The sequence below is a fragment of the Artemia franciscana genome, chromosome 1 (genome assembly GCF_032884065.1).
Source record: "Artemia franciscana chromosome 1, ASM3288406v1, whole genome shotgun sequence".
NCBI lineage: Eukaryota > Metazoa > Arthropoda > Branchiopoda > Anostraca > Artemiidae > Artemia > Artemia franciscana.
The window spans coordinates 3,562,742-3,578,862 of NC_088863.1; the positions used below are offsets into that span (position 1 = coordinate 3,562,742).

General features: G+C 34.7%; 1 protein-coding gene across 1 annotated transcript in view; it reads left to right on the forward strand.

Moving 5' to 3' along the window:
• The window catches only part of LOC136033684 (uncharacterized), a gene marked incomplete in the record, with an annotated part of 93,229 nt that overhangs the window by 30,702 nt on the left and 46,406 nt on the right, over positions 1 to 16,121 (forward strand). The window contains 1 exon segment of the mRNA XM_065714534.1: positions 8,362 to 8,466. Coding sequence (XP_065570606.1) covers positions 8,362 to 8,466 — 105 coding nt within the window.

The following is a 16,121-nucleotide window of genomic DNA, read 5'->3' on the forward strand; positions in this document are numbered from 1 at the left end:
TTTTTATGGCACTTGGTATTAACCAAGTGACATATAGCGATCGCAAATTCTGTCGGTCCGTCTGTCGGTCTGTCTGTCTGTCCCGGTTTTGCTAGTTTAGGCACTTCTGGATAAGCTAGGACGATGAAATTTAGCAGGCATATAAGGGACCGGACAAGTTATATTAGAAATAGTCGATTTCTCTGATTTGAGCATCTGGGGGGAGTGGAGGCCCGGTTAGTTTGGAAAAAAATAGAAAAAATGAAGTATTTTTAATTTACGGACGGGTGATCGGATCTTAATGAAAGTTGGGGGGAACCTAAAATCTTGGAAAATGCTTATAGTGGAGGGATCGGGATGCAACTTAGCGGGAAAAATAAGCAGAAGTCCTAGATACGTGATTGATATAACCAAAACGGATCTGCTCTCTTTGGGGGAGTTGGGGGGGCTAATTCTGAAAAATCTGAAAAAATAAGGTGTTTTAACTTACGCAGGAGTGATCGGATCTTAGTGAAATTTGATGTTTGGAAGGATATCGTGTCTTAGAGTTCTTATTTTAAATTCCGATCGGATCCGGTGACATTGGGGGAGTTGGGGGGACCTAAAATCTTGGGAAACGCTTAGAGTGGAGGGATCGGGATGAAACTTGGTGGGAAAGATAAGCACAAGTCCTAGATACGTGATTGACATAACCGGAACGGATCCGCTCTCTTTGGAGAAGTTGGGGGGAGGGTTAATTCTGAAAAATTTGAAAAAATTAGGTATTTTTAACTTACGTAGGAGTGATCGGATCTTAATGAAATTCCTTATTTGAAGAACCTCGTAACTCAGGTATCTTATTTTAAATCCCGATTGGATCGAATGTCATTGGGGAGGGGGGAACCAGAAATCTTGGAAAACGCTTAAAGCGGAGAGATCAGGATGAAACTCAAGGATGAAAACAAGGTGGGAAGAATAAGCAAGATACGTGACTGACATAGCCTTACCGGATCCGCTCTCTTTGGTGGAGTTGGAGGGGGGAGTAATTCGAAAAAAAATAGAAAAGATGAGGTATTTGTAACTTACGAACAGGTGATCAGATCTTAATGAAATTTGATATTTAGAAGGATCTTGTGCTTTAGAACTCTCATTTTACATCCCGTCCAGATCCAGTGACATTGGGGGGAGTTGGAGGGGGAAAGTGGAATTCTTGGAAAACGTGTAAATCGAGGTATCTTACGAATAGGTGATCGGATCTTAATGAAAGTTGATATGTAGAAGAATCTTACGTCTCAGATGCTCCATTTTCAATTCAAATCGGATCTGGGGAGATAAAGGGTTGGTGGGGGAAACAGAAATCTCGGAAACCGGAAATCTTGGAAAAAACTTAGAGTGGAGAGATCGGGATGAAACGTGACGGGAAGAATAAGCACAAGTCATAGATACGTGATTGACATAATTGGAACATATCCGTTCTCTTTGAGGGAGCTGGGGGTTGTTAATTTGGAAAAATTAGAAAAATTGAGGAATTCTTAACTTAAGAACGGGTGACCGGATCTTAATGAAAATTGATATTTAGAGGGAAATCATGTCACAAAGCTCTTATTTCAAATCCTGGCCATATCTGTTGACATTGGGGGAGTTGGAAGGGGAAACCAGAAATCTTGGAAAACGCATAGAGTGGAGAGATCAGGATGAAACTTGGTGGGTAGAATAAGCAAATGTCGTAGATACGTGATTGACGTAAATGGACTGAATCCGCTCTCTTTGGGGGATCTAGGAAATGGTATTTAATACTTTGGCGAGTTTGGTGCTTCTGGACGTGCTAGGACGATGAAAATTTTTAGGCGTGTCAGGGAGCTGCACAAATTGACTTGATAAAGTTGTATTCCTCGATTCAACCATGTGGTGGGCTGAAGGGAGAGGAAAAATTAGAAAAATTGAGGTATATTTAACTTACGAGTGGGTGATTGGATCTAAATGAATTTTGATATTTAGAAGGACCTCGTGACTCTGAGTTCTTATTTTAAATTCCGACCGGCATTAAGCCTGTGATTTCCCTTTTAAATCAATCTATTGATCTTTAGAATTTTGCTAGAGCTCATACCATATGAGCTCTTGGCTCCTGGCTCTTCCGACCTCATCACAAGTGCCATATGAGCCCTTAGCTCTTGTTTAGAGTTCCTGTTGCTATTGATTCCAGTCGCTTCCTACTTACAGATCGTTAAAATAAACTGTTTGACTAAAGATTCTCCAGATCGTGATATTTATTATATTCTTGACTATTCTCATTGTTTCTTCAATTACTACCATACCTTTGATGAAGTACATTTAATTCATCCCCCGGATCAACTTAAACCTATATATCTCAACTCCCTTTAAAATCAATCCTGTTCAAATCAATTCATTTGAAACCATCAATCAATTCAATCGTCGTTCAATCAATCTCGTTTCAATCAAAACTCCTTCAATCAAACTCAATTCCTGTTTTAATTCAACTCTAACCCTATTCAACCACCGGCGGATCTTGGGGGCCGGGGGACCCTGGGCTCCCTCAAGATTTTCTTGCGCCCTCTTTCCCTGTTTTTTTAACTCTTTTTTAGAATAAATTTGTCAATTTATAAACCTTTGTCATGTTTCCCTATCCAAGATTTTGCTCTTGATCGACCCCTGTATTCAAGATATCCCATTTGGCAAATTTGCTTTGGTACATAGCCCTAGGCTACATAAAAAATATTTTGCTGGTTTTGTTCTTTTTTTCAATCCGAGCTACAGAAGATATTCAAATTGTGAAAAAAAATTAAAACAAGAAAAAATAAATTGCATTAATTTCCTTAAATTTAATCGTTTATTTGTCTACTATGAGCAAACAAGTTGTTTTACAATTTTCGTTTAATATTTTATTGAGATAAATTAAAACAAAATCATTGTTAAAGACGCAAAAGTTTATTCGATTAATTTTTTCATTTGATTTTTTTAAGAAGCTTCTAGAAATGCAATTTTTTATTTCTTATATTCCGAAAAAAGTGTATTTGTAACTGAAGTTTCAACTGAATTGAATTTGTCTGATAAAAACACATAAGATATAATTAAAGGCTTTACTTGCCGATTTTTCAGTTAAATTCAAAGGTAAAAGTCTTTCTTCTGTAAGACAGACAAAAGCCGCTTCATTCTTGGAATTTTTCTTTCCAGTGTATTTCTACCTTCTTCTTTTTTATTATAAGTATTTCAAAAACTTGATTCATTTTAATCGAAGGACTGTTGAATAAATCAGAACTTTTTTGGCGCTATAAATCCTAGTACTGACGTTTTCATGGGGATTTTTTTGATTTGGGGGGGTTGAGGGGAGAGGACTATGTGGGATGATCTTTTTTGGAGGAATATATCATGGGGGAAGAGAAATTCGATGAAAGGGGCGGAGGATTTTCTAGCATTATTATAAAAAAAATGACAAAATAAATATGAAAAGTTCTTTCAACTCAAAATAAGGAGCAGCATTAAAACTTAAAACGAACAGAGATTATTACGCATATGAGGGGTTCTTCTCCTCCTAAATACCTCGCTCTTTACGCTAAAATATTTTCACTAATTTCAACTATTTATTCTACGGCCTTTCTGATTCAGGGGTTATTCTTAAAGAATTGGGACAAAATTTAAGCTTTAGTGTAAAGAGCGAAGTATTAACGAGGGAAAAAACCCCCTCATATACATAATAAAAATATACGAATATAGAAGTTCGTTACGTAAGTTAATTCTTAAGTTACGTATATTTTTTACTAATAAAAACGTTCGTTAAAAATTAAAAGTTCTAGTGCCTTTTTAAATAACCGAAAAATTGGAGGGCAACTAGGCTTCCTCCCCCACCCCTTTTTTCTCAAAATCGTCTTATCAAAACTAAGAGAAAGCCATCTAGACAAATAGAAAGAATTAATATGCAAATTTCATTTAATAATTTATATGCGGAGAACCAAAATCAAACATGTTTTTATTTAAAAACGTTCAGAAATTAAATAAAAAAAAGCTTTTTTTTATCGAAAGTAAGGAGCGACATTAAAACTTAAAACGAACAGAAATTACTCCGTGTATGAAAAGGCCTGTTCCCTTCTCAACGCCCCACTCTTTACGCTGAAGTTTTTACTGTTTAATAAAGTAGAATCGAGAGAAAGAGTGAAATTTTAGCATGAAGAGCGGGGCGTTTAGTAGGGAACAGGCCCTTTCATGTACGGAGTAATTTCCGTTCGTTTTAAGTTTTAATGTCGGACCTTACTTTCAGTTAAAAGACTAGTTTTTTTTTATTTAATTACATAAGAAAGCCCATATGAATCTTCTTTAGCCTGTTCAGTTTGGCTAGCCAGACTTGTTTGTGCGTATGAATAGCTCAATATTGAGGTTTTCTCTAATAACATCAAGCGAGGCCAATTTTTTAAATAATTAGAGATTTCTTAATGAAAGTATCTTATCCCTTCCAATAATGTCCAGGACGTTTTTCAAAAAACAGCCATAAAATTGCGCCCCCAAAGCATTTGGCCGATTCTCCTAGGATACCTTCTGGTCCTCTTTGATCTTTCCTTTTATTTGGATAACATCTATTCACCTCCTTCGCCAACTCAAGTTTTATTCCACACTTCTGTATATATTATTACTTGCAACAAGCCTTGGTTCTTAGGTCACCTTTTGTTCTTATTAAATTAAAAAAAAGTTTTGTTTTAACTGAAAGTAAGAAGCGATATTCGAACTTAAATTAACAGAAATTATTCCCTATACGAAAAGGACTGTCCCCTCCTCAACGCACCACTCTTTACCCTAAAGTTGACTCTTTGTCACAATTCTACTTTATAAAACAATAAAAACTTAAGCATAAAGAGCGAGGCGTTGAGGAGGGGACAGCCCTTTTCATATACAGAATAATTTCTGTTCGTTTTAAGTTCTAGTGTCGCTCCTTACTTTCAGGAAAAAAAACTTGTTTTTTATTTAATTTCTGAACGTTTTTCAACTAATGCAGGTTCGAATTTAGCTCACCGTCCATGACAAAATTAAAACAAAATTTGCATATCAATTTTGGCAGATTTATTCAGGATATGAAGGGTTGCCCCCTCCTCAATACCTCGCTCTTTACGCTAAAGCTGTCAGCACCTTTAAAAAACTTCTTATTCTAATTAAACGACCCTGTGTTTCAGTTTTAGTAAACAGTCAACCTTTAGAGTAAAAAGTAAGGTATTGAGGAGGAGACAACCCTTCATATATGCAATAGTTTTTGTTCGATTTTTCAAATAATGCGGGTAAATCTGGCTCATCTTCTATAAAACGTATTCCTCCCCCTCGTGGAAAATTCCTCCGTGGAAATTTATTCCAATGTAAAGTACACCCCCCTCCCGTCAAATTCACTCCAGACAGTTCCATCCTCGCTGAGAATCCCCCTCCCTGTAAAATTGCTTGCAGATGATTCCGCCTGAAAAATTTTCCATACTATTCTTTCATTTGAATAAGACTTAAACCTCTAATCGATTTCTTGATCACTCCAGAAATGCCCCCTTCCGTGGAAATTATTTCCTGGAAATCAGAACACGCGGAAAAAAGTCCCTGGATAATTCTACTGGAACATCTCCACATGAAAAAATTGGCAAAGAGAATGCAAGACAATTAAAAAGAATTTTGTATAGTAATTCTGTCAAATCCCCCCAGTTTAACATTTCCCCCGGAATATTCACCCTTAGATATTTTCCTCCTCAAGGAAGATTCTCCCTATAGGAATCCGTCCCAAGCACAACCCCCCAGAAAAATGTCTGTATGCTTCCCAATAACAAATACTATTCGTAAGTAATAGGCGAATTTCTTAACTTACAGGCCTCTCCCCACTAACTGTGGGGGGTCATTTTACATATAAAGACATAATTATCAGATCTTTCAACTATACCGAACAAAATGGCTATCTTAAACTTTTGATCAGATTGTTTTTGGGAAAAATGGGCGTGGGAGGGGGCCCAGTAGCCCTCCAATCTTTTTGGTCACATAAGAAGGGCACTAGAACTTCTCATTTCCGTTTGAATGCACCCTCTCTTGATCTTCAAGGACCATTATTTCGATTCAATCACCCTTGGAAAAAAATAAATAATAAAATAAACACGCAACCGTCATCTGTCTTCTGGCAAAAATAGCAAAATTCCACATTTTTGCAGATAGGAGCTTGAAATTTCTTCAATAGAGTTTTCTGGTTCGCTGAATCTTATGTGTGATTTTCATTAAGATTTCTTTAATTCTAGGGGTCTTCCCCCCTATTTCAAAAATCAGGCAAATTTTCTCAGGCTCGTAACTCTTGATGGGTAGCACTGCAATTGACAAATCTTATATAATTGGAATCACCATAATAAGTTGATTTTTTTTATGTATCTATTGACATTAAAATTCCATTTTTAGAGTTTCGGTTACTATTGAACTGAGTTGCTCCTTACTTACAGTTTTTTACCATGAACTGTCTGATTACAGTCGTTTCTAGCGGTAGCATCATAACTATCAATCATGAGTCAGTTAGAACAAGCCTCGTTGAATATTAGTCCTACTATACAAAACCAAAGTGATACAAAGAGCTTTACATTCGAATTTCCGTCGCAGCAATAGAACTGTTCACCATCAATCAAGTAGATGATTTATTTTGTACAGAACGTGGTAAATATAATGTGATTCAAAGAGTTTAGTTTACCCTTGATTCCCTGTGTTTTATTTATCTGATTCTGGTTTTTCAAAAAAAAATCTTTGGTGAAGACTTGGCTCTGGCTAATTGTTTGACATGGCTTTGGCTAACTCAATTTCTTGGCTAATTCAATATAATTCTGTAAACTTTAAAAAAAAGTGCCAATGAGCTTATGTGAAATCTTGAATTTTGAGCCATCCACGAAACTATTGCTAGAGGGACCCAAATCTGAGGAGGCACATAGCCTTATGGGGTGCCTATGGGGAGGCACCGAATCTGTGGAGAAGATTGTTTCGGGGTGGATATGGAGGGGATGTGGTAGTTTGAAAAACGAGACATAAAATAATAGGGTAATGTATGGAGATGGTAAGACATTAAAGGAAAATTGTAAAAATTCAAGATTTTTGAAGGTATGGGCCGGAACCACACATTATTGAAATTACTGAAATTCATAGATAAGATCCTTGAGAACCTCCTATTACCTGTGTGGGAATCTTGAAGTCCCCTCCAATTATATTCAGGGCAAAACCTAGGATCCAAAGGATCCTAGGATCTTGCTGATTCCTAAACTTTATAAAACAAGCAAAACATCCATCCCTGAGAGGAAGAATATTTAGTTATCTAATAGACTCTACCCCTACTATGTTTAAGACCAACCCTTAAGATTATGTTGTTTAAAAAAAGTTTTAATTCGATGATTTGATGTTTTCATTCTTAGGAAGGGCGCTCCCATGAGAATATTAATCTCTACGTCGTCTTTTGGCAACAATGTTACCAGATAGTTTATTGCATTCTCTTTTCCTTTTTTTTCAAAATCTTTGAATTTTGGTTTTTGGAGTAAGGGAATTTCTACTTTGAGGAAGATTGCCCCCAGCTTATCCCTTTGCTAGGCCACTTTAGGCTATTAGAGTTTTCAATTCCGATATATTTAATTGTGGATTTCAGGGGGGGGGCTCATTATAAAAGTAACAGAATTGCAAGTGATGGAATTTGAAGGAACTAAATTTTTGGGAATAAAATCCAAGAAATCTAGACTATATCATCCTCGATGACGGCTTTACAATCGTTTACTTAATAGTATTGTGTAGACATTTTTAGGGAGTTTGTTTAATTACATCCCTTGCAGACATGTGTTTTCTTCTTTTTTAAACTCATTTTCTCGTCTCTTTCTCTCTCTCTCTTTATTCCATATTTCTTCTCATAGATATCCGTTCCTTATTTCAGCTCTCTTTGTCTCTCTTTTGTCCGTATTTCTTCTTCAAGACGATTCATATTATTCACCTTTGCTAATTGAACTATATACCTATTGAGTAAAATTACCTCTGTAATTAGAAAAGAACAAGATCTAATTAACTTGGTTTCATCAATTTCAAATTTTCTGGTTTGACTCCATTAACCCCTTATTTTTTTCTTATTTCCCTAATTGCCTAGAATAGCTTATCTTGTGCTGTGACATATTTATTTTCTTTTTATCTAGAGAGACTGAAAGAGGAAAAAAAACTAGGATACTATTACAGGAAATCTCATCTGTTCTTTCGAAATCTATTTAAAAAAAATACCATTCCAAAGCTTTTCCCTTGTCGAAATATTTGTTTTGTTTGAAATGATGAAAATGAACTAATACAAAATGCTAATGGATTTGAGGTATATGTCTGTCCTTTGAGTGTTTTCAAAATTCGTCTCATTTCCTATAATTGTCATTTTCTTTTTTGCAGGAAAAAGCAAGACTTAGACGAGCAAAAGAAAGAACTAAATTAAAAGCTTCTTTAAAAAAGGAAGGAGAGATAACTGGGCAAAATTCTGGAGAGAGACAAAGATTAGTAAGTATAAGGCTCTTTAGAAGATGTGCCTTCTGGAAACACTTCTGTTTGGCAGGAGGGGGTCTTCAGATCTGTTCAACCCAGAAATCTCAAAGCTTATCAACAACTATATTATCACTTTGCCTAGTTCCATAATTATGCAGGTTACTATTAATTTGATAAAAACTCTTAAAAACATCAGGGGCTAAACCATTCTTACACAGAAACACAAATACTGCAGCTTGGTAATCTCTTATCTGACCTGCATTAAGAAGCTTCAGGGACCAAAAACCAGCACAGGTGTCATTTACATCCTCGACATACTATAATTAATATTATAATAAATGTAATATATTACAATATTATAATTAAAATATGTAATATTATAAAATATAGTATTATAGAAATACTTGTATCGCTGCTAAATCCGATCCTACAGTGACTGACCAAGTCACGACTACTCCTACTAATACCGATGGTCTAGCCAGGACTGGTCATGCCATGACCACACCCACCATGATAGCTTCTACTGCAAGAATTTCTACCACGATTGTTTTTACTGCCCATGGAACTAATGTTCTATTTTTTCTTTGATTGTGACTGGTTGCCCTAACGACTTCCCATGACGTCTTGCCATGGCTGCTACTATTCAAACCATAATTACTTCTACGGGCCCTCCAAACATTACTTCTGAAACACTACTCTTATGGCGAGCTACTGCTTTATTGCTCTAACGCCACTTTTATTGCGAGGTACTGCATTATTGCTCTTATTGCGAGTTTACTGCACTATTCCGATCATGGTTATTCATATCGCAGCTACTTCCATCAGAACTACTTTTTTTTTCGAGTACTTGCATCATAACCAATAGGCTGCTACCAGTTTTATACCACTAATGACAGTTAGCTGATATGCACTGAAAAAAGTTATTAGCCATGATATCGGCTTGGCACAAGACGTTTTTTGAAAAGAAGGCTTTGAAAGACAGCACAAGACGGCTTGAAAAGAATCTTTTTAACAACTTCTGTTTTATTTCATTTTGCAAACCCTTTTTGCCTATTTATACTGACAAATTATTCTATACTATCGACAATCAAATTAAATCGTAATATACTTTACTATTTTTCAGCAGAATTTATTAGAATTATTTCAAGTATTTTTTACTAAATTCATGAAAAATGTAGGAAAAATTGGACTACGGACAAAGCATCCCAATGAAAAAATCGACTAATGCAAAATTCGAACCCGCAACCTTCGGATTTGATATCTGACGCGCAACTTTTAGGTTGACTGCTCTTTTTCGTGACTGGGTCTCTAATTCAGTCAGCAGACAAAGCGTAGCGCAAGCGATATTCTTCAGCAAAGCATGATCGACATTCTAGCTAGATTCTGGACATATAAATGATTCTACAGATTTAAATCTCGAAACCACTACAGACAGATCTTTTGGAAATGGAAAAGTTGCTCGATGCCTCGATAGTCAGATTCAGTGCATCGAAAACAAAAGAGCTCTTGAAACAGCTACCTCGATCGGGTGAGAACTTCCTGCGCAAGAAACCTGGAGATAACACTGCTGTGAAAACGTTCTGCCGCTCAGCTCGATCATCCCACTGTACAAGTCTTGCATCACACCCATTGCCGAGTATGAATGCCCTTTGTGTCGAAAACGTCACTGGAAACACTCCAAAAGATCCAAAATAGGGTTAATAGGGCAGGTTTAGTCGTTCCCACGACTATCTCCAGTCGCTTAGTGAGAGTTTGACGTAGCGTCGATGGCTGTTTTCAGCAAGGATTTAAACTCACCTCCTTCTCTTGAGCTTGCTTGCATTAAGCCAACAATTGTCCGACCAACAAGACAGTAATGAAGGCACAGTGCTCGGTCGAATTACCTTGAGGCTAGCAAGCCGATAACAGAGTACTTTGACGTACTCTGTACTACATCCGACGTTGCACTTCGATCTGCGATGATTTTTCTGAGGAAGTTATCCCTAAAAGTTTCTCTGTTGACTCTTTCGAAAGAATATTCAATAGTCATCTAAAAACCTCGGTAAAAAATTAGTGGCAAATCAGATATTTAATTATACCTGGTACCGCTAATTTTTGAACAAAAAAAAAAAAAAACAACGAGTTTATGGCAGTAGGGAGAAAAAGAAGAAAAACATTCAAAGGAGTTTTTGCGCCAGAATACAGCACCTCAGCGATGACAAAGGGAAAGAACTTAAACCATAATAATTAAGAAAAGGAATAATCAAATTCAAATGAAAATTAAAAGATAAAAAGTCTGACTAACTCAAGTAATTGCCATGGAGGTACAATATACGATAAATGAGCGACTCCTAATATGTTGCACTTCCCTCTTTTTACATTTTAATCATTGTACATTTGACTTTCCTTTATTCTTTTTTCATTTTAGGTTCTTTCCAGGTTTTTTAACATTTAAATATTTGTTTGATCGTTCGTCTTCTTTCTTTTCTTCGTACTGGCCATAAACCCGTTATTTTCAGGACTTACTTTGGTTTTATTGCGGTAGGCTGGTTCGGCTTTAGGAAAAGAATTCTTTAAAATATGCGCAATAATTTTGTATTAACGACAATTGAAAAGGGTTAGTAACTCTTAGAAACATTTCAGTAACCATTTTTAGCCATATTTCTGATAAACATCAGTAAGAAACTTCAGAAAACACATAATATGAATGGCTAATTTTAGAGTCTGCTAATAAAAATTCTACAAAACTTTATTCGGGAATAGTATAGTACTGATAACCGAAAAAGGATAGAGTTGAAAACGATTTGGTCACATTGCTCATTTTATGGGCTAATTATTGCTAATAATCATTTTATGGCTAATTATGGGTTTATGAAATGTGAAAAATTCTCCAAAATGTGTTACAGTAACAGTAATGTCTCTGTTACAGTAATTATAATTAAAAAGAGTTAGAAACAGTTATATAATCGTTTTTAGCCACATGGCCACATTTCCAATGACCGTTAATATGAATGACTAATTTTAGATTCTGCTAATGAAAATTCTATAAAACCTTATACAGGAATGTTATAGTAATGATAACCGAAAAGGGATAGAGCTGAAGACGCTTTTGGCCACGTGGCACATTTCATTTCCACATGGCCAATTACACATTCAAGAAATATTAAAAATTCTTTAAAATGTGTTACAGTTACAGTAGTGTTACTGTTACTATGATGATTTTGAAATCGTTCGTAAGATTTTATAAACTTTTAAATAAATCATTTTTAGCCACATGACCACGTTTATAATTACAAGAAGCTTTTGCGAACATATTATATGAATGAATAATCTTAGATTCTGCTGATGAAAGTTTTACAAAACTTTGTTCAGGAATATTATAGTTATGATAACCGAAAAGGAATATAATGAATGAATGAAATTTATTACCTGTAAAAGTATAAAAAAAAAACACAAAGTACGGAGTATTATAAATAAAAAAAAAGAAAAACGATAAACAGCGAAGAAAAAAAAATCAAACTAACAAAAGACAACATGGACTAATTAACTAGTATCAATATGGAAAAAAGGCTGCAGAGGGTCATAAACGTGAATAAAGTTGATAGTCTTTTTACATAAATCATCACTGGAAGACTGAATCCGAGAAGGCACATCAATTAAACCAAATCGAGCAATTATTTTTTTGTTTCGGTGCCATCTAGGAAGCCGGAGGAGGAATTTGCAAAGCGATGCGTAGGTTTTTTACGGCTTGATTCACTAGGGATGAACAGGTAGTGGAAAGTGTTGGGCCGAAACACAGACCAAGCCAACTAACTAAAGAAGAACTTGGTAGAACTGCAGTCCCAGCAACGAATGGAGCGACCGCATAAGGGCTATTAAAACAAATAAACTCGCACTTAGACGCATTAACTGACAGCCCAATCTTAGATAGTTCATTGGTTAATATAGTAAAATTAGAAAGCAATCCACGGCGAGTCCGGGCAACAAGAAGAGCGTCATCTGCATATGCAATAGAAGACTGAAAACACTTTTGTTCACATGGCACATTTTATAGTCCATATGGCTAACTAAACACTTTTAACTTAACTGACTTAATTTAAGTTTTAGCTAACTTTAACTGAAAACACTTTTGGTCGCATGGCACATTTTATATTCCATATGGCTAATTATTGATTTATAAAATATGAAAAAAATTTCAAAATGTGTTATAGTTGCAGTAATGTTACTGCAATGATGATTGGAAACGGTGAGAAGCTTTTAGAAACATTTATATAATCATTTTTAGCCACATGGCCACATTTCTAATTACCGTCCTTTGGAAGTATGTTGCTGTTGGTTTTTCCGACCTTACACTTAGAATCTTTTCATCTTAGACATGCTTTTCCTTGAGTATAAGGTCTGTCCAGTTTCCTAATAGCACTCTAAAAGAAATATAAGCTTATTACTGCTGACATTAGAAAAAGGAAACAACTATCAAAGATCAAAAGCAGGCTTTTATGGAAACATTCTGTAAATAGAATATTTTGCTGGAGGTATCGGATCTATTCTTGGAAATATTCTTCTATTATTTATACTCTTTTATTAGAATATAAAGATTGTCCTAAAAATTTTAATTATTGTTGTATCGGAAAAAGCCGGATATCTCTGACATTTTTTTAAGGAATATTTATCTTGTTGTTTTTTTTTAACTAGTAATAATTGTGCATGTATATATATTTTTTTCCTCGAAAACGACAATTATATTTTTTGTAAAAATTGGCGTACAAACATTTTCTGGTGTGACTATTATGAACATTTATATAATGTCTGTCCAGTTTCCTAATAGCACTCTAAAACAAAAATATAAGCTTATTACTGCTGAACGGAGAAACGGTGAGAAGCTTTTAGAAACATTTATATAATTATTTTTAGCCACATGGCATTACCGTCCTTTGGAAGTATTTTGTTGTTGGTTTTTTCGACCTCACACTTAGAATCTTTTCATCTTAGACAAACTTTTCCCCGAGTATAAGGTATGGCCAGTTTCCAGGAAACTGGAAAACTTTAGCGTAAAAAAATTAGTAGCAATTGCGCATGTGTATATTGTTTTCAAAAATGAGAATTATACTTTTTGTAAAAATTGGCGTAAAAATATTTTCTCCTGTGAAAAAAACGATCCAAACAGAGCCTCGTTCGATCGGGCCGAAACACAGACCAAGCCAACTAACTTAAGAAGAACTTGGTAGAACTGCAGTCCCTGCAACGAATAGAGCGACCGCATAAGGGCTATTAAAACAAATAAACTCGAATTTAGACGCATTAACTGACAGCCCAATCTTAGATAGTTCATTGGTTAATATAGTAAAATTAGAAAGCAATCCACGGCGAGTCTGGGCAACAAGAAGAACGTCATCTGCATATGCAATAGAAGACTGAAAACACTTTTGGTCACATGGCACATTTTACAGTCCATATGGCTAACTAAACACTTTTAACTTAACTTAAATGACTTAATTTAACTTTAACTGAAAACACTTTTGGTCACATGGCACATTTTATATTCCATATGGCTAACTATTGATTTATGAAATATGAAAAATTCTTCAAAATGTGTTATAGTTGCAGTAATGTTACTGCAATGATAATTGGAAACGGTGAGAAGCTTTTAGAAACATTTATATAATCATTTTTAGCCACATGGCCACATTTCTAATTACCATCCTTTGGAAGTATGTTGCTGTTGTTGTTCGATCTACTTCATTTATTAACCAATAAGTGTATTTTGCCCTTTTTTGTAATTCTTACTCCAGCCCAATCCACTCCAGCCCAATAGATATATATATATATATATATATATATATATATATATATATATATATATATATATATATATATATATATATATATATATATATATATATACTAGCTGTTGGGGTGGCGCTTCGCGCCACCCCAACACCTAGTTGGTGGGGGCGCTTCGCGCCCCCCCCAAGCCCCCCCCGCGCGCGTAAGTCGTTACGCGCCATAATAGTTACGCGCCATTGTAGTTGTGTCCCTATGTCCCACCTGTGAATATAGATATATATATATATATGGTTTTAACTACGTAAAACTTGCGAATATACAACATTCTTTGCTGTCCCATTGTCTTTGCATATAAATAGATTGTCAGGTTATCCCCCTGTTTCCCCCGGTGTCCCCGTTGTAGTTGTGTCCCTGTGTCCCGGTCGTCATTTATATTCCCTGTGTCCCGGGTCCCGGTCATCATTTGTATCCCGGTGTCCCGGTCTGTATATACATTCGTTTTTTAGTTTTGTTTTTCTCCTTTATTTTTTTCCTTTTTTTTTCTTTTTTAGCTTATTTAGATTTTTAGATTTTTTAGTTTTTTTTATTAGTTTTTAGTTTTTATTTCTTTTTAGTTTTTTTGTCCCGGTCGTCATTTATATCCCCCTGTTTCCCCCGGTGTCCCCGTTGTAGTTGTGTCCCTGTGTCCCGGTCGTTATTTATTTTTTAGTTTTTTACCTTTTTTTAGTTTTTTTAGTTTTTTAGCTTTTTTATTTTTTTTATTAGTTTTTAGTTTTTTTGTAGTTTTTGCCTTTTTTTTAGTTTTTTTAGTTTTTTAGCTTTTTTATTAGTTTTTAGTTTTTTTTGTAGTTTTTGCCTTTTTTTAGTTTTTTTAGTTTTTTAGCTTTTTTATTTTTTTTATTAGTTTTTAGTTTTTTTTGTAGTTTTTGCCTTTTTTTAGTTTTTTCAGTTTTGACGTCACCTGATCCAGTTTTTTCAGGTGACGTCACCTGATCCACGATCCACAGATCCACAGACAACTTATTTTTATATATATAGATAGTTTTTTTTTTTTTACTTATGTCCTGGTCGTCATTTATACTCCCTGTGTCCCGGTGCTTTGTTGATTGCTAATCGAACATTCCTTTTGTCCTGGTCGCTTTCTCTTTGAGTGTCGTCATTTATTAGTTTTTTCCTTTTTTTTTTAGTTTTTTATTGGTTTTTACCTTTATTTTAGCTTATTTTTCAGTTTTTTCCTTTTTTTTAGTTTTTTTTTATTTTTTATTTTTTTTAGTTTTTTACCTTTTTTTAGTTTTTTTAGTTTTTTTAGTTTTTTAGCTTTTTTACTTTTTTTATTAGTTTTTAGTTTTTTTTTGTAGTTTTTGCCTTTTTTTAGTTTTTTCAGTTTTTTTTTTAGTTTTTTATTGGTTTTTACCTTTATAGTTTTTTTAGTTTTTTAGCTTTTTTATTTTTTTTATTAGTTTTTAGTTTTTTTTTGTAGTTTTTGCCTTTTTTTAGTTTTTTCAGTTTTGACGTCACCTAATCCAGTTTTTTCAGGTGACGTCACCTGACACATCCATCCACACATCCACAGACAGACAGACAACTTATTTTTATATATATAGAAGATATATATATATATATATATATATATATATATACACAGAAGAGAGAATAATGAGGACTTTTTTCCCAAGACAGTGAACGAACAAAAATGATTGAATATATCAGCCAAGACTGAGACTTGGCTGAACTTTTCGTTAAGAAGTAATGATACCTAGGTTATTTTAAAAAATGGATTTTTATCTGAGAACTTTTATTGTAAGTGTGTTATTGTTTATTATTTTCTTTGCTGAAGACGGCCCTTAGATATAGGGCCGAAATATTCAAATATGTTTTGTTCGTTCACTGTCTTGGGAAAAAAAGTC